We start from the raw sequence: 18,821 nt of genomic DNA, 5'->3' as shown, positions 1-18,821 counted from the left end.
TGGGGTGTGCCAAAAGCAGTGTATTTTACACTGTGTATTTCTTAGGGGGAAAATTTCTTAGATGTAAATTTATTGGTTTTCGTCCCTGCATTGTTTAGCTTAAAAAGTTTTGTCTGTTCTACATTCTGTCAAGTTCCTGACAGTCCTCTTACATCTCATTTTGGTCCACAGCTCTCCTATTTAATGTTGTTCTGGTCTTTATCTGTACCTGGTGTCTCTTTGCAGTTAGAAGATTCTATTTGCGAGACGCTGTCTGAGGAGTTTTAGCCAAAATTCCTTTCTGATCTGTGAAGTTGCTGTTTATTCGGTCTGTTCCTGTTGATCTTGTCTTGGACAGCTGTCTTGGACAACAATCGAAGGAATGTTGTCCAAGACAAGATCAGTGTTCCGGACAGCCAGCTGTGTTTAGTATGGTAGGAATTCAGCCCTGTTCAGTGTACCACAGTTGGTCTGGTACTGTAGTTTGCTTTTGACTGATGCAGATGGATGTTAGAGAATTGGGCATGTTACTTAGAGGTTGCAAGTTCAGTTCCCTGGTGGAGCATTGCCATTCTACACTTGAGCAAATTGCCCTGAATTGCTTCAGTAGTTGTACATATCCAGCTGTAAAATAAATGGATTGTATATAAAAAGAAATTAAAGCAGTGTAAGTGCTCTGGAGAAGAGCGTGTGGTAAATGCCAAACTATGATGTCATGTTTCCTTAAGGTTTTCAGATTAGTTACCTTGTTCAAGGGTACAGCCCCAAAATGCTCTGTTCACAAGCCACGCCCCCCCAGTCCCTGCATCACACTGTCACCATGAAACAAGTGAAACCACGGTAACAGAGGGAGGGGCCCAGAGATAAAGTCAGCCCCTGGGCCTGCGTCGTCTCTGTTGCCAGAACGTTGTCAGAAAGTCATGTGACACCTCTTGGAATCTTGGAATAGCGACAGCGTTGCGCTAAGCCGGAGAAAACCATTAAACCTTTCAACACCAATCCACTGGCCGCAGACCAGCAGGAGAGCACACCTGCTTAGCATAGCATAGCATCACATAGCATAGCATAGCATAACATAGCATCACATAGCATAGCATAGCATCACATAGCATAGCATAGCATCACATAGCATAGCATAGCATAACATAGCATCACATAGCATAGCATAACGTAGCATCACATAGCATAGCATAACATAGCATCACATGGTATAACACATGGGCCACTTTTGTCAGGCATGGGTTCAACCTAGTCCTGACCTAGACTAAAAGGAAAAATTCTAGAAAGATTCAATGGAAAAAAAAAAAAAAAGTTTTTTAGTCAACAACTGAGATTGATCCAGGCCTGAGAAACCAGCCAAACATACTGTATATTTCAAATGTAATATGTAAGAACAGGTCTGTCGCAATATTCTTTGAAAGCCTCGGGGTCGGCTGAGGATATGGATGAGGTGATCTCAGATTAATTTCCCAGCATGCCCTGCTCTGTGACAGAGCCGCCCTCCCCCCGCCCGCCCCGCATCCACTCCCACTTTTATACTTGTTAAACATTTGGGTCGGTTCCCATGGAAACAGCAGAGGGGGGTTAGGGAGAGCGCTGCGAGCGGATTCCGGCGCCGCCTGAACCCCATCAAGAGGACAAAGCAGGGAGGGTCGTCTGAAATTTCTCCATCGATCCCTTGTGCGGGGGGCCTGCGGGGGCCTGCGGGGGGGGCCTGCGGGGGGGGGCCTGCCGGGGCTCGCCTCTGCTCCACATCGCGCGAAACGCGTCTGAAATTCAACAAATCGATTCCTCTGGTTTTTTTTTGTCCTCTTGCACGCACGCAGAGAACAGGAAGGTCTTTCCGTTGATTTACTACCGACTCGCCTGCGGGGTTCCCTCTCAGGTTCTGATCTCAGGAGGCAGTTCAGACCAGGCCGCTTTTAACTCATCTGAAGGCCTGCTGTTCTTTGTGCAGGAGCTTTTATCAAGGGCCCTGTTTTTGATGGCACCAGATATTGGTAAAATAGTATTTTCATTGAAAATGACATTATTCCAGATAAAACATTTATTTGTCGTAGAAAAGATGCCTGTTGCAGCAATGTTGCTGTTTTTATGCTGGTTTTTGTTAGTCCCTGCACTGAGGGGCTGGATTGGTCATTTGGGGGTGTGGATTTGGGCTGAAGCCGGGTGCAGTGGTATTTGGGCTGAATAATCTGTGAAAAAAGGACAAATTACTGTTGTTTTCACTACATTGAATAGCTTAATACTACTTTTAAAGATTTAATGTGTGTGTGTGTGTGTGTGTGTGTGTGTGTGTGTGTGTGTGTGTGTGTGTGTGTGTGTGTGTGTGTGTGTGTGTGTGTGTGTTGGAAACGCACACGCCAGTACAAGGTCCTGATCAAACAACCCATTGTCCAGATGCCCTGATTGTACCTCACTGAAAACCCCTAAATGTCATCGCTGGACAACTTGCACAATGGTTTATGCTGTGTTGAACATTATATTTATTGAGATGAACAGGAGATAAACGGAGCTCGCCGTATGTTAATCGACAATTAAGCGGCTGTTGTGTCATCGGCCGATTCGTTTTCCCCTCCCTCTGCAATTAGTCGCTCGTTCATGCGTAGCCATTAGCTCGCGGATGAGCGCTTCTTAAGAAGAGCGTTCTCAAACCGCGGGGCTTCGCGACAACTGCGGGTGACACAGCTGTGACTCCAATAGTTATCTATGATTATAAAAGAGCAGAAGATATTATTTACATATGCACGTTGGCAAGCCCCTATGCTAAGCTTCGCTTTAAGCCTGCAGCCCCAATTTTAAGGTTGCAACGCAACTGGTCCTAGGTTAGCTTAGCTCTGATTTGGAGCGGAGTTTAACATCTAATTTTTCTTAAAGTCCAGGAGGCAGTCTGCAGGTTAGCCGCAAACTAAAGTAAATGAAACGTGTTGGAAGCTAGCCCAGGGCTACAGTTCGCCCCTCCAACCCCAAGAAAGGAAGTTTTAAGATGTCAGCCGTTAATGCCGAACTCTCGTTATATGCAGATATTTTGCAGATAAAAATATATAACTTAATTCAGGAGCACACCCAAGACGCATAGAAAGGAATTCTTTTTTTCCCCTAGACACAGCCACTCATTTAAACGGAATGTGGAAATCGTTATTATTTGGCGGGTACACGGCCACACCTGTGCTACCGTTTTTACAATCGTTAGAGCAGTGGTTCTCAAACACGGTCCTGGGGGAACCACTGTGTGTGCTGGTTTTCATTCCAACCTCAACTGCAATCCCAGAATTTTAACAAGCTGTTCATTTTTTTCTTACTGAGGTGCTTTTCATGTTTCAGAGCTGGGGTCCCCAGTCTGACCCAGAAAGGGCCAGTGTGGGTGCGCACACCTGGTTCTGCTAATCAAGGTGCTTAGCAACGGCTCTGATCGATTAGTAGAATCAGGTGTGTGCACCCACACTGGCCCAAATGAGAACCGCAAAATTAGAGGCTTTCTTTGCCCAGTTTCTGCTTTGTTTAAATTATTTTTCATAACTTACTACATAACAATGCATTTGCACATTTTCAAAAAGGTTCCTGAATATGATTACAGTGCAGTCTGTAAGTATTTGGGCAGTGACACAATTTTTGTTGTGTGCTAATTTTTTTTAAAAATTGCTGGATATTAATCAAATCCATTCAGAATTAGGCTTTTTTTTTTTTTTTGAACATAAGACCTTTAGGTTTGAAGGCCCTATCCCTACGTGATCTTTAGGCTCAGTGGGAGAAAAAACAACTTGTCGTCTTAGTGTTAGTCAGTCTGCACACTGGCCAAACTGGTTCATCTCCTCCAGTGAGTTAGGCTTTATCTTTCTGTGCTTGACTGTGGACCTTAATCCCTTTTCACAGGGCAGAGTTTACCTGTTTTGATGTTTTAAAAAAAATGCTTTTTCTGTCTTTTTTGTTTTTATGTTCCCTTCTGGAAATTTCCTATCCTGTTCAACCCTTCTTCTCGATCAGTCTTTGCCACTGTGTACCTGGTTCTGTCTCTACCTGTAGCCCAGGATTTTTGCCGTGAGATCACATGACCTTCACACCACCCCTCTGCTTTCTACTGAACTTCTCCAAGACTTTTTTTTGTATTAAGTCGGTTCTGTTCTGTGCATGGAAAGCTGACCCAACGTCGGTTTTGTCGTTCGTACAAACCACCGCCCTGATAAATAAATAAAAATCAAGAAATGTAAGTTTCACATCACTCACTGCGAATCAGAGCCCTCCCTCTCCTCCCCCCCTCCCTCTCCTCCCCCTTTTCTCTTCCTGTATGAATCATATCACTCCTTGTGCAAGAAGCTCTCTCTCTCTCTCTAAATGTGCCCCTGCATGTGTGTGGCTAACGCTCGTCTGCTCCTCGTCTGCCCGTCTGTCTCCCGCACGCCCAGGCCAGCCCGGCTTCCCTCGCCATGGCCGCCGCCATCCAGGACCTCCAGAGGACCGAGTCGGACCGCCTCACCGAGGTCAAAGGTCACCTGGAGGTCGCCTTGCTGGAGAAGCACTTTTTACGTGAGTGTGAAAACCATTTCTGCTTCAGAGCGCTCCAGCTGTGTGTGGAACGATTCTCCGAAGGGGTGTGGGGGGGTGGAGGAGGGGGGGGGGTTGAGGGGCGGGGCAATATTAGTGAATTTGTGCCAGCAGATATATAATGTGGGCCGCTTTACTGAAAAATTTCCGGAAAGTTCCTCTGTGCTTTTTTTCTGTGCTGTCTTGATAATGGAATGGAATGGAAAAACCTCACCTACAAGGTAATACAAATATTGTCAAAACTTTGTCTTTGCAAAGTGATACAAATATGATCAAAGCAGGTTGACGGAAGCACACATCTGTGGCTTGGACAGGGTTGTTGTGTTCAAAAAAAAAAAGACTTACTTACATCACCAAACCCTCCTCACCCCCAGCTATAAATATCCTGGCTTAGCTCGTAGCTGTCTCACACACAGGAAGTAGCAGGCATATTGTAAATGAAATAAACTCTGAAGCCAATGGTGTGACCCCCTTCACGAGAGCCTGTGTCTGCCACAGTCTATAGTTAGCAGTGAGCAGCCCGAGACATGCGAAGCCCCTGATTGGGTGAAAGTGGCAGCCCAGGCTATCCGAGGCCTGTGATTGGACAGAAGCAGGAGTGGTGTCCTGAGCCAAGATGTGTTCCTGGGCTCACTTTAAGTGGCTGGGCCCATGCCAGCGTCCGCATCAAGAGCCTCGCACCAGTTCTCCCACTCCGCCCCGCCCACTCGTACAAGTTCAACAATCTTAATTGAGCCAGAAGTTGGCGGTAACAAATGCCAGCACACCCTGCCCCCCCCCCAGGACCTAACGGCACCTCTGGCCAGACGGCTCACTCGCTGGAACAGAGAGGTCATAGGTCGAGGGGAGGCTCTCCTACACGCGCTAGTGGCTTTTAGCGAACCGTTAGCACGCTAAAGCCCTTCGTAATGGGCTCGGCTACGAGCCAACTTTAGCTTTTTTGGTCCCAGCTGCCCCGTGATTTAAGCGGAGGTTCCCCAGCCTCCCCGTCATTACCATGCTAATCCCTCTCCGAAACGACTTCCCGGTTCCCCCCCCCTAACTGTACCGCTGAGCGCCTGCATCTCATCCAGGACACGGCTGCATGACTAGCACGTTCCCAAGCGTGCTCACCTAACAACCCCCCTCCTCATCTCTCTCCGCAATTAGCATTATGGTTTCCGGTTAGCATAGTTAGCATACATTTAGCGCGTGTGCTAAATGTATGCTAACTTAACTGAGAAAACTTAACTTAACTTAACTGAGAAAAAGGTCATCAGTTTTGTCAGGGAAATGAATTACAGCCATTAAAATTACTGTGTTTGTTCCCAGTTCCAAAATACTATTATGTGTGCACTTCTGATTGTTAGATGGGTTATGGAAGCTCTATGATCACGGACCACTCTAGTGCACAGACTGTGGTAGCTCTGTAACCACGGCCCCATATAGTAGAAGAATTACGGTAGCTCTGTGACCATGGCCCACTCTAGTAGCAGAATTATGGTAGCTCTGCAGTCGTGGCTGTCTCTGGTGGAGGCAGCAGATAGGCAGTTCTTTTCGTAAATATTTGATTTCCGTGCAGGCCTGAGGTCATGGCTTGGCACCCTGTTCGTGCTCCACCTTACTGCCAAAACAGAGACTGTGTTGAAGTGTAAGATGGAGCACCAAATGGCTGTGAGCCCCCAGAAACACAAGCTCAGAAACCTACTGAACTACAAAATCAGGATCATTGAACAGGTCTGTTTTGAGACATGGGAAGCATAAAGGTATTTGATATTTTTGTGCCGTTTATCTGAGGAAGAGGCAGGTCCAGGCTGAGGGTTCTTGAATCCTGCTGGTGTCGGGGTTAGTGTTCTGTCATTGTCAGTCACGCCTGGAACTCGCTGTGAGGTCACTTCCTGTCTGAATTATGACCTGGAGAGATCGATAAGGAAATGAGGCTGAAGAGTCGTTAGCAGACTGTTTCAGCAACTGTAACTGTTTTACCGCAGCCTTGTACCCCACCCCCACCCCACCCCCACCCCCCACAAACACACACACCATTGCCGATAAAGAGTCTCTCACCTTAGGGAGCTGATGTCACACCTCTCCTGACCCCGAGGAGTGGCATCAGCTTATCTCCCTGGCGATGGTGATGACATCATGCCCAGAGGAGACAAGGATCATAAATGGCATCAGTGCCAGGGTCCTTGTCTTTGAGTTCTGACAGGAAATGACGTGGTGTCATCCCACCAACCGGTCTGGCTGTGTCTAACATGCGTAATAAACACTGGATAGGAAACACCATGACCCCTAACCTAATCCAACGTTCTCTAGATCGTAAACATGCTTTAAATCAGCAAATCCTCATTTATTTTTTTTCAAAACGCACGTTTTGAGAGTCCAAGGGAACGTGGAGTCAGGCACGGTTCCACCCTGGTACGGCAAGGGGGAGGATGAAGGGAGGGCAAAGGTCATCCTTTTGGACTCCTGGGAATGTGTGAGAGAGATAGAGAGAGAGAGAGAGAGGAAGAGAGAGTGAGAAACACACATTCACGCGTACGGGCAGTATTTTCTAACTCCTCGTTTTCTAAATCCGTGCCGAGTTCGCCCGGCGATGTCATCAATCACATTTCACATCAATCACATTTCCAGATCAAACCCCTTTTAACGTTTGTGAATGAACCGTAGACGCTGTTCTGGCAGTCTGATCAGAGTGGACGTGATTGCAGCTGTTGCATCTTCATTTATTCGAGAGAAAGAAGACCGCACGCGCTCTGTTTGCCTCAGTTTACCGAACGAAACTCCGCCAACGTTTTGTTTTTGTGCGCCTTTGTCAGTGTTGCGATTAAAATGCCGAACCCCTGTTTGAAAAATAAAGAACAACGTAAACGAAAGCAGCCGGCTCAGAGGTCCGACAAAAAAAGCAAGAGGCAGCTTTGTTTGGCATTAAAAGTTTGCGACGTACTGTGCCGCTCTGCTTCCTGCCGAATGTACAGATGTCGACAAGCTCGCGCTGTTTTCCGGACCGCCAAGGAATCGTCGGGATTCCGAGATTGAGCGGCTTTTTGAACAGGGGGCTTTAATCCCCCCCCCCCCCGCGTTTGGAGGCCGGCTCCCCGCGGTACGTCTCCTCCAGCTTGATTCTTAAAGGATTTCAGTTCCTCTGCGCCCCGCGTCGCGGTCGGAGTCTCCGCCAATTTCGGAAAGGGGCGCTCCGGCTCGGGCGCGTCGCTCCGTTCGCGGGAGGTTCCGCCCCCGCCTTCCTTCGCCGTAACCGCGGAAACCGTCTCCGCGGCGATCATGAAGCCGCACCAGCGAGCTCGCCGGGGGTGCGCGCGGGGGGGACACGGGGGCGGCGGATTGGACCTGGAGGTCCTCTACCTGAGAGTCGCCGACAGGATCAGGAGTTTCAAGAGCAGCTTGAACCTCAGTAAGTCCCACATCCCCGTCGTGATATTCTAATATCTTTCGACTCCTAACAAATAATATTTTTAGAGTAGTCTTAGTCTTATTCTTATTTTCATTCTTAGTCTTGTTCTTGTTGTTAGTCAAGTCTCCTGAACTAGTTGGAAATGCTACCTGTCATGTTTACTCAGAAATCAGGGTCTTAATTTACCAGTCCACGGTTGACACCTGTTACACAGGCGTGTGTACAGACCTGTCAGAATCGGTTCGTTTTGAAAGCAGGGGTTAGCTCAGTTCTCAGCGTTTTGCCTCGTGACTGTCAGACCACTGCATTCAGCCTGAGCTGTTTGTAATAGGTTTACCTGCATTGTTTTGCCATAGGGGGCTAAAGAAGCATGGAGCTAAAATCTGCTTAGTTTCATTCTTAGGGTTGGAAGGCCCCCCCCTCTCCACCTTGCTGTCCTTTGATTTGCCTGAGCGATTCCCACACCTGGCACATAGATGAGCTTTTTAAACCTGCCAATCAGTCACCACAGTTGAATATCAATGGGATAGATTGGAGATACTCAGGACCAGTAGTGCTGCTGGTCTTCATTCCTCCCGTCCAATCAGGGACCGAGTTAATCCTGACGCACCAGGTGAGTGTAATTTCTGTCCGAGTGTCGTTATTGGACTGTGGACGACCGGGCAGTCGAGGGAACCTTCAGTACTACCGGCCCCTGGGGGCCAGGTTTGGGTATCCCTTTCTGAGACCTTGGAACCTTCTGAGTTCTCCAACTTTAGCCGCAGAAGACCCACAGCAAAATGGAAGTATCATTTTCATGTTCCTTTTTAGGAACGTTTTGTACATATGCTCAAATTTCATGAATGATTGACATGTATATGTAGACATTATCAGACAATCCTGTCTGGAGTGCAGAATTAAACGACTGGATTCCGGTAACTTCCGTCCGTTGTGTACTTGGCTGTCTATAGCGGCAGTGTCAGGCTGTCTTAACGTGTCACGTCAGACATTCCTCTCGTTCCCCAAACTCGCCCGGCCGTCTGCCCTGCGACGTCACCAACGTCGGCCGTTCCCGTGGCGACAGGCGACGTGGAAACGGGGTCCCCCGCTCGGTCGAACGGTCCCACGGGGACGACGGTGTCATCGTGTTTGTCCTGGGCCGTGCCCGGCAGCTGGAGCGAAGATGCGATTTTCGTTTTGACTGACGGGTTTATTGAGACGGCTGTGGATCCGTGTGTAGTCTCAGTCTTGAACCACGCAGGGAGGGATGATCGCAATGTAAATATCGGACGACAAACAACCCTCTGGCGAAAAGTCGAACTTCCTTGTCGCTAAGGCACATTTTGTCCTCCTGGAAAAAAAAGTCTAAAACAGGCGCAGACACGACAGGCTGTCGTTCTTAAAACCGTGTCGTAAGTGTTGTGTTAAATTAACCAGAGCTTAAATCAAAGCCCTTTTCTGAGTGTTTACGAGCAGAGCTTTCTGAGAATGCGACGAATTGTCATGAGCGATGTCATGTCGGAATGAAAAAGAAAAACAAACGTCCAGCGCCATTACCGAGGCTAACCTCCTCCCGTGGCACTGGGCTGTGAGAATCAAAAGGTTCAAACAATCAGTCACGCTATTGGGCTGCCCCAAGGTCACCTGACCTGCTGAGTGATTCAGCAGCCAATGAGATGAAAGCCACTGGAGGTAAAATGATTTCCTTGTCCACACTCCAAATGAGCCAAATGATCAAAAAGATGAAAAGCAAATGTTGGCTTCACTCCAGAAGTGAGCTGGCTGGTGTCATATGAGGACAATTGCTTAGCAAATGCAGCCTCTTCTTTTGCACAGTGGAGAATGGAGAAAGAGTTCAATGTTGAACTAATTTAGGACTGAATCTATGTACGTTGATTTGTATTTAGCAGAAAATGGGATAATTAATTTTCTGATAGCTTTTTTTGTGTAATGTAATTACAATTTGTTCATTAATTATTACACAGTTGCTCATGTGTCAGTTTCCCTTCATCTGCTGGATAGTTCTATGCATCTTTTCATGTTTAGTTTTTTTTTTTCAGTCCCCAGCTGTTCCCAAGCTAATAGTAATACATCTATATTTTATATGTACTTTTTATATCCAAATATGTAATTGAACTAAAAAAAAAAAAACACTGCAGGGAAGATATGCGGTAGTCGGTCGAAATTTACACTTTAAAGGGAATAGAGAATGAGAATGTCACGGCAGTGCAGCTACATCGCAGAGCATTCAGTCGGTTTGTTATAGCTCCCATTGTAGCGTTGTGGAATGAAGGCAATCGGAAGGGGCGCACTGTCAGAATGGGCGGGGCTTAATGCGTTTACACAGTTACATAAGATGGACTTACTGCATTCCTGTGTTAAATCTGTATTTAGCAAACAAGGATGCTGCTGTGTTTCAATGAGAATTGAGCAAGCAGCAAAGGTGTAAAATTTCTCTTAAATCATTTTTTAGAAGTTTTTTTGGAGAACGTACGGCGTCTCTCGAAACGTCGTCTGACGTGGCGGCGCGTTGTGTTTTCAGAGGAGGAGCTGCGAAAGATTCGGGAAGAGACAAACATCGAGGGCCTGAAGCAGGAGCTGGAGAAGGAGCGGGGGAAGCGGCTCGACCTGGAACAGAAGATGAACGAGGTGCTCAAAACCAGGTGAGAGAGAGAGAGAGAGAGAGAGCCCCTCTGCTACTGCCCTGCTTCAGTGTCTGCTGCACCCCGCATTACAGACCAAACCGATAACAGACCCTAGGGGCCCATCCACACACTGGGACAGAGCCTTAACAGATACTAGACCATGGGGCCCATCCACACACTGGAACAGAGCCTTAACAGATACCAGACCATGGGGCCCACCCACACACTGGAACAGATACCAGACCATGGGGCCCATCCACACACTGGAACAGAGCCTTAACAGATACCAGACCATGGGGCCCATCCACACACTGGAACAGAGCCTTAACAGATACCAGACCCTGGGGCCCACCCACACACTGGAACAGATACCAGACCATGGGGCCCATCCACACACTGGAGCAGAGCCTTAACAGATACCAGACCATGGGGCCCATCCACACACTGGAGCAGAGCCTTATAACAGATACCAGACCATGGGGCCCATCCACACACTGGAGCAGAGCCTTATAACAGATACCAGACCATGGGGCCCATCCACACACTGGAACAGAGCCTTAACAGATACCAGACCATGGGGCCCATCCACACACTGGAACAGAGCCTTAACAGATACCAGACCATGGGGCCCATCCACACACTGGAACAGAGCCTTAACAGATACCAGACCATGGGGCCCATCCACACACTGTTAACTTCATTTCCAACATGTTCGATCTCTGTTCCTCTTAGACTGGAAGACTCGCCGCCCCAGGCCCCTAAATCACCAGCTGCCAACGGGACAGGTAACGAGGAACGCCGTCGTCACAGGAGCACGTGGGGTCACCTCAAACCCCCGTCAAAGCGCTCACCTCACTCAACAGCCAGAGCATGGCTGCCCAACCCTGTTCCTGGAGATATACCCTCCTGTGTGCCAAATTAAGGTTGAAATGAAAACCTACAGGTCGGTACATGCAAATCTCCAGGAACAGGTTTGGGAACCCCTGCTGTAGTGTTTTAACTGTCAGTTTTCCACTTGGTGCGGTTTAGTTTCAGAATTGCATATTTATAGACACAAACACACACACAAATATATAGAAAATTACTTTAGATTGACAGTTTTTTTTTGTTGTTTTTAAAAAAATTTTTTTTGCTTTTCTTGCTCATCATACTTTTCAGCCGTCAGCCCAAGATGTTGTATGAGTACCAGAAGTGCACATCGCTTTGGATGAAAGCGTCTGCTAAATAAATGTAATGTAATGTAATGTAGAAGTCCCCCCTGGCTCAGAAGCGTGACTCGGTGGTCGAGGTCTTTGTGGTGGGCGGGGGGCGGTGCCGGGGCCTCAGCAGAGGCGGCTCTGGAGGCCCCTGAATGCCGTGTGTGTGTGTCCTGCAGCGGACGCCCAGCGCGACACGTTCTGCTCGCGCACGCTGAAGTGGCTGCGCGACAAGCTGGGCGCCTACCTGGAGGACTTCCGCTTCCAGCCAGAAGAGAGCGCCGTGGAGCCGGACGAGCCGCTCAGCGCTAAGCGGTAAGAGAGGGGTCGGCGCGGGTGACGTCTTTCACCGCAGAATGCTCACGCTGAATCGCCATGGCGTTTTTGTGGTGCCGCTATTGTGAGAAGGTTGTAGGAAATGCCCGTAACTTGCGCAGAAGCATTGTGAAAAGTGCAGCTACCATAGAGGTTTTTTTTTTCTAGAAAAGTTCAACGTGAGGGAGAATTGGGATGGCGTCCAAATGCAAGTGGGAGGTTATGGAGAAATTACTGGACTTTGAACTTTTTTTTTTTCTCCCAATCTTTTCAATTTATTCCTTCAACATCCCATAACGTTTACCTGTGTAACGTAATTATACGAAAGGAGTGCGATTCTGCCTTCATTTGAAATGATTCAACCTGAATATAAAATGCAAGTCGACAATAGCTAGAAAATACAATTTGGAACAATTCTACAAAATGATTCTTCCTGCCATTATCGTTGCTAATTGTCTGCTTTCTCGATGAGTGGAGCATTATGGGAAATGGATGGAGTGTCAGGCTTGTTACCTTGTTTGGTTCTCAAACTCTGTCCTGGAGACCCCTGTGTACACTGGCTTTTGCTACAGCCAGTCTGTTGCTCAATTAAGGTTAAGTTCTTTCATAATTTCTTCCTTAAATGTGTTGACACAATGCAGGTTTGTCTCGTTGCCGTTTACTTTTTTTTAAATTCTTCATTATCTGTCATGGTTAGTTTCAGTGGCCAGGTGTCCACACTTCCACCAATTAGTAGCCTGTTGAGTCACCTCAGTCTTTAATTTGATCAGTTAAAAATGTTGTACCTCTTTCTACGTAGCACACAGTGACTATGGGACTTTTATTCTTCATGCCACGTGTGCCTAGTTTGGACATAATGCGGTTTAAGAGGGTAGACAATCCCTCAAAACATGAAAAGAGTAATTAAGAAAAATTCTGGGATTGCAGTTGTGGTTGGAACAGAAACCAGCCGACACAGGAGTACTTCAGGACCGAGTCTGACAACCACTTGTTTAGAGCAACCTATCTAGTGTAATTCTGAAGTCATTTCCCAATGTATAAATTAGCATCAGGGCGCGCTGCACTTACATACCCATTATCTGTTTCTTGCTTTCGTTTGTAAGTGTCCTATTTATCCAGGACTGAAAGCCCCATTTAACTCTCTTCTTAAAGTGGGCCTTGGCCAACAGAACAGCGTACAGGAGTACATATAGACCAGACTAAACCAGCCGCTATTAAAAATGACGTTGCAGATCAATGCAAACTATTTTAGTGCCTGTGCGTTTTAGTGCTCGTCTGGTCAAAGCTCTCGCCGGGTCGCCGCGGTGCCCTGCGGCTACCTCATCGCGGGACGGTGACGGCCAACGGCCAGCGGCCTGCCCACTTAAACCGTAAACCATTTTATGGTCGACATAAAAGCGAGCTAATCATCCCCCCTTTCCTCTGCGCTTCCTGTAGCGTTAGCTTAACGCCTTGGCCGTAGAAGTCGTCGCACTTGGGCTCTGGTGTGTTTTATGCTCGTAACCGACGTGGAGGGAGGGGTTTTAAAACTGGACCGTCTTTAATGGCGTTCGCGTACGACCGCAAATTTTTTACGGGACGTAAAACAAACGGTGGAGTCACACCAGGACGGGGTGGAGGGGGGGGTAAAGAGAGAGAGTCGATTTGCCCCGAAACCTCCGGGTTGGATGAGTTCACAGAAGCGCTGAGGGCATGATCTAGGCTACGGTCTTATTGGCCCGTTCGCACCGAGACTGAGAGGGAAGTCACGTCAATCGCCGCTCGAGGCTGTGCAGTTCATGCGCCGGGGGCGAGTCTGCCCCCTGGTGGCAGTTTGCAAACACAGCAGATGAAGCCAGCCCGGGTGCTGCATTTTCCAGTTTAGTGACTTGGTAGATGCTTTAGCCAAACATCTCACAAAAGTGCACTTCCTCACTGCATCTGACGTCCCGGTTTCTTGACTGTTGAGGCCCAACCCCTTGGAATCATGGGTAACGAGATTTGAAAAGGCAATGTGGGTTCAGGAAAGGACTTACAGTATCTAATTTACACAGTCAGGACAGCAAAGCTGAGCTGTTAGCTTTAGCGAGTCTGTGCCACAGGCCCTTTTCTGTTCAGGTTCGCCCACAGGTCAGGCCTCCTGGCAGCCAGCGCCACTCAAACGCTAGCTGCCTCCATCGCTATTTTGACAGGAGGCTACCGACGGTTAGCCCGCCCTTGACCGTGACCCTTTACCCCGACTGGCCCATTGACGACCGAGGGTAGCCCAGAGTCGTAGGCGCGACGCGTTGAGAAAACCCCAGGAAAAGCAATGCTAGCCAGGCATTAGCGTGGCTAATGCTAACGAGAGGGAGAAACGGACTTCGCCGCCTCCTCGCCGCGGCTCGAGGCCTCCCTCCGCCTCCGAGAATAACACCGCCCTCTGCTTTTCCTTTCAGGCTAACGGAGAACATGCGACGACTCAGTGAGTACTGCCCAGCCGTACGCTTAGCGTTACACACAAAACTGCACTGTCGCTCAGTGATGACACTCACTCCTCTCCATTTCCTTGTCAGCGACGACGCTTTGTGACATCACAGTTGGTGTGTGAGGTCACTGGGCGTGGTTAATCCTCATTGAAGCTAATACTGTTCATTAAATTACATTACATTACAGGCATTTAGCAGACGCTCTTATCCAGAGCGACTTACACAACTTTTTTACATAGCACTTTTACATTGTATCCATTTATACAGCTGGATATATACTGAAGCAATGCAGGTTAAGTACCTTGCTCAAGGGTACAACGGCAGTGTCCTTACCCGGGAATCGAACCTGCGACCTTTCGGTTACAAGCGCAGTTCCTTACCCACTGTGCCACACTCCGTCCTTACAGAGACTGGTCCACCCTTAATGCTTCCGTGGTAACCGTTAATGGAGTGGCTCGTGCTTAAATTGGTTTGTCAGATGTGAGTGCAATGGGGGAGTGTGGGTTAGGCGCATACTTCTGCTCGTGTCTGTTTGCAGAGAGAGGCGTCAAGCCCGTCACAAGCTTCCTAAGGAACCTCTCTGCCTTATCGAGCTGGCACTCTGTGTACACGTCAGCGATCGCCTTCATAGTGAGTATGCTGCGCGCACACACACACACACACACACACACACACACAGCCTTATTTTCGATGTAATTGTTCATTCATTGGAAGTAAAGAGAGTGGACACTGTCTAATTATGTTGTTGTGTTGAGGGTGATTATGAGTGCTGTATCTCTCTGTCTCAGACCGCAGACATACACTAATTAGAGTGCTGTTTCTCGCTCTCAGATCTACACTAATTAGACTGCTGTATCTCTCTCTCAGGTCTACACTATTTAGGGTGCTATATCTCTTTTTCAGATCTGCACCAATTTCAGTGTCATATCTCTCTCTCAGATGTACACTAACTAGAGTGCTGCATCTCTGTTTCTCAGATCTACACTAACTAGGGTGCTGTACCTCTCTCTCTCAGGTCTACATGAACGCTGCTTGGCATGGATGGGCCATCCCTTTGTTCTTGTCCCTCGCCATTCTGAGGTTGTCCTTAAATTACCTCATCTCAAGGTAAACCCCCCGAGCCCGGCACGTTCCGGCACGTTCCGGCGCAGCCCGGGGGCATCCCGGATCACGTTCCCGCAGTCCTCCGATTGGCCAGTATTATAACGGTACTTTATTTGTGGATTTGCTTGCCAAAAAAAAAAAAAAAGGATACTTTTTTTGGCCTCATTTTGAAACTTGGGTGTCTGGGAAGGTGAAGCAATTAAAAATGGAAAAGTTTTATTTAGAAGTGTCTGTGGAATTTGCTGAAAAGTCTTGCGAAAGCCATCGCCAGCAACCCCAACCGCTGCGTATGATAATCGTAGGTGTTGCTGTTGTTGTGTGTGTGTGTGTGCGTTTGCATCGCACGCGACTCCATCTTGTGACTGCTCTCTTCCTAGGGGCTGGAGGATCCAGTGGAGTATTGTGCCTGAAGTCTCGGAGCCTGTGGTAAGGCCTGTCCTGCATCATGTGACTTCCTCTTTGGGTCACGTGACTTCCTGCACACGCCTGCCCGGACAGGAAGTGACCTCTATCCACCGTTTTCATTGGTCGATTCTTGTTTTGCTCTTTTTTGTTTTGCGCAGGAACCACCAAAAGAAGAACTCACCGTGTCGGAGAAGTTCCAGTTAGTCCTGGACGTTGCGCAGAAAGCACAGGTAGCTCAACTCAACCACTGTTTTCACTACTTTTGGGTCTGAAGACAGTGATTTCAAGATGGCGTCTTCTCTGAGCTGTTTCTGAAAGGCTGTGAGCCCTAAACAGTGCTGAGTCGCTGCTTAACGCCGATGCTGTTGCGTTTGCGTCCTCATTCGCTCTGACCTGAGCACGTTGTTTCGACGCTAATGGAAATGCCATCCTGTGGTAACGGATCAGAAACAGCGCCATGGCGTCGATTTTACGCGCAGGAAACGCGGTTCTGAAGTAAAGCGAGAAATCAACACGGAGATCCGTACATTTTTATTCCATTTCTTGTCCTTTAAATCAATTTCTACACCCCCTCTTCTTGTTGTCCTAATCTCGTGAAGCACTTTGAGGTGAGCTCCTTGGAATCGCACCGTGTGAAATAAAGCTGAACGTTATTACTGTTTATTTGGAGGCAGTTTGTGTCCTGAAGTGGGTTGTGATGCTGCTGTAGAACGAAACACAAGCTCCACGCGCTCGCTGCAGGATCCGTGTTTGCTTTGGCGTTGTTTTTATGACTTGTCCTTACGCGTGCGACGCTTCTCCTTCGCAGAACCTTTTTGGCAAGATGGCCGACGTGCTGGAGAAGATTAAGAAGTGAGTGCTTCTTTCAGTGGTTCAGCGATTCTCCTCCCGAGGGTAGGGGTTTATTTCCGGTTCAGCTGTGGGCGAGTGTAACACAGTGGTGAACGACTTGTACGAGGTTGCGGTTGTCCGGTAGGAATGCCGTTGTACTTGAGCAGGTACTTACGGTTGTTCGTATTATCCCCTGATAATGGATACAATGTAAAGCGTGTGTTGTGTAGTCGGGATAAGAGCGTCTGCTAATACCTGTAATAGATATGGCTGTGGGTACAAGTATGGCCTTTTGACGTACCGATCTAGAGTGTCTTTTCCGTGTGTCGTGCGTGTGTGTGTGTGTGTGTGTTTCAGCCTCTTCATGTGGGTGCACCCTGAGATCACGCAGAAGCTGTACGTCGCTCTGTGGCTGGCCTTCATCGCGTCCTGCTTCCTCCCCTACAAGCTCGTGGGCTTCATGATTGGTGAGAGAGCGCAGAGCGCAACGTCCTCTCCTTCGCTCTTATTGGTCGAAACTCGGAGCAGCCGAGTCATTCATAAATCAGCTGTGTTAGAGTTTGGTGAATGTCCTCTGGGCTCTTCCGGTAAGTTCCAGAGAGCCTCTAGTTATTTTTTTTGGCTGAAATACAGATTGGACAGTAATTGCATTGCCAAGGGCCAAAAAGAGAGCGACAGTTCCCCTCCTAGCATGGGGGGGTGACGGGCGACGGGCTGAGCATGGCCGCTCCCTGACCACGCCCCCCCCCCCCCCGATTCGTGTGTCCCGCCCTCAGGGATCTACGCCGGCATCAAGTTCTTCATCATCGACTTCATCTTCAAGAGCTGCCGCAAGCTGCGGGAGAAGTACGACACGCCCTACATCGTGTGGACCCACCTGCCCACCGACCCGCAGCTGAAGGAGCGCTCCAACGCCAACCTGTCCAGACGGGTGAGGAACCCCCCCCCCACCCCACCCCACCCCCAAACACGCAACCCGCCCACCCCAGACCGAGCACCACTTCTGTCTTCGTTTTTAATGTTAATTTAATGACATATGACACAGTTCACCACGGGGACAGACCACCGGGTGGCTTTGGGTTAAAAAAAAGGCATCGCTGCTGTTTGACCCCTACAGGCTCCTCCCCGTCACGGTCAGGGCCAATCAGCTTTCTTCCTTTCCCTTTCAGCTCCAGCCAGTGACGTCGCGCAGCGCCCTGGCGGCCAGCGCTCCCTGCAGCATCGGCCGCGAGGAGGAGGGCGGCCGACTTTACAGCACCAAGAAGGGCGCCTTCCACGAAGTGTTCAACCTGTCGGAGAGCGAGCGCCCCCTACCGGGTGAGTGGAGGAAGCGCAGAAAGGTTTCCTTTTTTAAAATTTTTTTATTCCTTTTTCTGCAGTTTGTGGGATTGATGCGTATATTTGCCAGTGAGAGGACAGTGAGGGTTCATGAACCCCAAAATGGGCGGGGCTAATGTGGAGCCAAAGTGTCGGTCACTCTCTTGAGACGATCGAAATGATTTGCCCTCCACATCAAAATGAAACGATTGGCCCCGCATCCGTGAGCATTGTCATTGGTCTTCAGCGGTGCGCTAGTGTGATTCATCGCTAAGCGGCTGTGTGTGTGTTCTGTGCCCGCAGTGTGTGAGAACGGGTGGCGGTGCTGTCTGATAAACAGAGACAGGAAGATGCCCACCGACTACATCCGCAACGGCGTGCTCTACGTCACGGAGAAGTGAGTCCGCCACACCGCCGATGTCCAGCACTTATACCGGAAGCTGCTGTGTTGGTGTGTTGTAACACAAGTGAACAGTTTCATTGGCGTTTTAAGATGCCCTAGTGTTGCCCTGCTAAACTTTGGGCCAGTGTATTGTCAGTAGGGCCACAAGCAGCCCTAGCGTTAGCCTGCTAAACTTTGGGCCAGTGGGGCCTCACACAGCTCTAGTGTTAGCCTGCTAAACTTTGGGCCAGCGGGGCCACGCGCTGCGCTAGCGTTAGCCTGCTAAAC

General features: G+C 48.8%; 1 protein-coding gene across 1 annotated transcript in view; it reads left to right on the top strand.

Moving 5' to 3' along the window:
• LOC135245515 (GRAM domain-containing protein 4-like) overlaps positions 1-18,821 on the top strand; it is a 31,306-nt gene that overhangs the window by 7,569 nt on the left and 4,916 nt on the right. Inside the window, 14 exon segments of the mRNA XM_064318602.1 lie at positions 4,383-4,503; positions 10,434-10,554; positions 11,269-11,321; positions 11,912-12,047; positions 14,465-14,490; positions 15,033-15,124; positions 15,510-15,601; positions 15,976-16,024; positions 16,162-16,233; positions 16,812-16,855; positions 17,192-17,301; positions 17,611-17,765; positions 18,004-18,151; positions 18,455-18,548. Of these exon segments, the coding sequence (XP_064174672.1) occupies positions 4,383-4,503; positions 10,434-10,554; positions 11,269-11,321; positions 11,912-12,047; positions 14,465-14,490; positions 15,033-15,124; positions 15,510-15,601; positions 15,976-16,024; positions 16,162-16,233; positions 16,812-16,855; positions 17,192-17,301; positions 17,611-17,765; positions 18,004-18,151; positions 18,455-18,548 (1,313 nt within the window).

Source organism: Anguilla rostrata, chromosome 19 (genome assembly GCF_018555375.3).
Source record: "Anguilla rostrata isolate EN2019 chromosome 19, ASM1855537v3, whole genome shotgun sequence".
NCBI lineage: Eukaryota > Metazoa > Chordata > Actinopteri > Anguilliformes > Anguillidae > Anguilla > Anguilla rostrata.
This window is presented reverse-complemented; position numbering and strand designations above follow the sequence as displayed.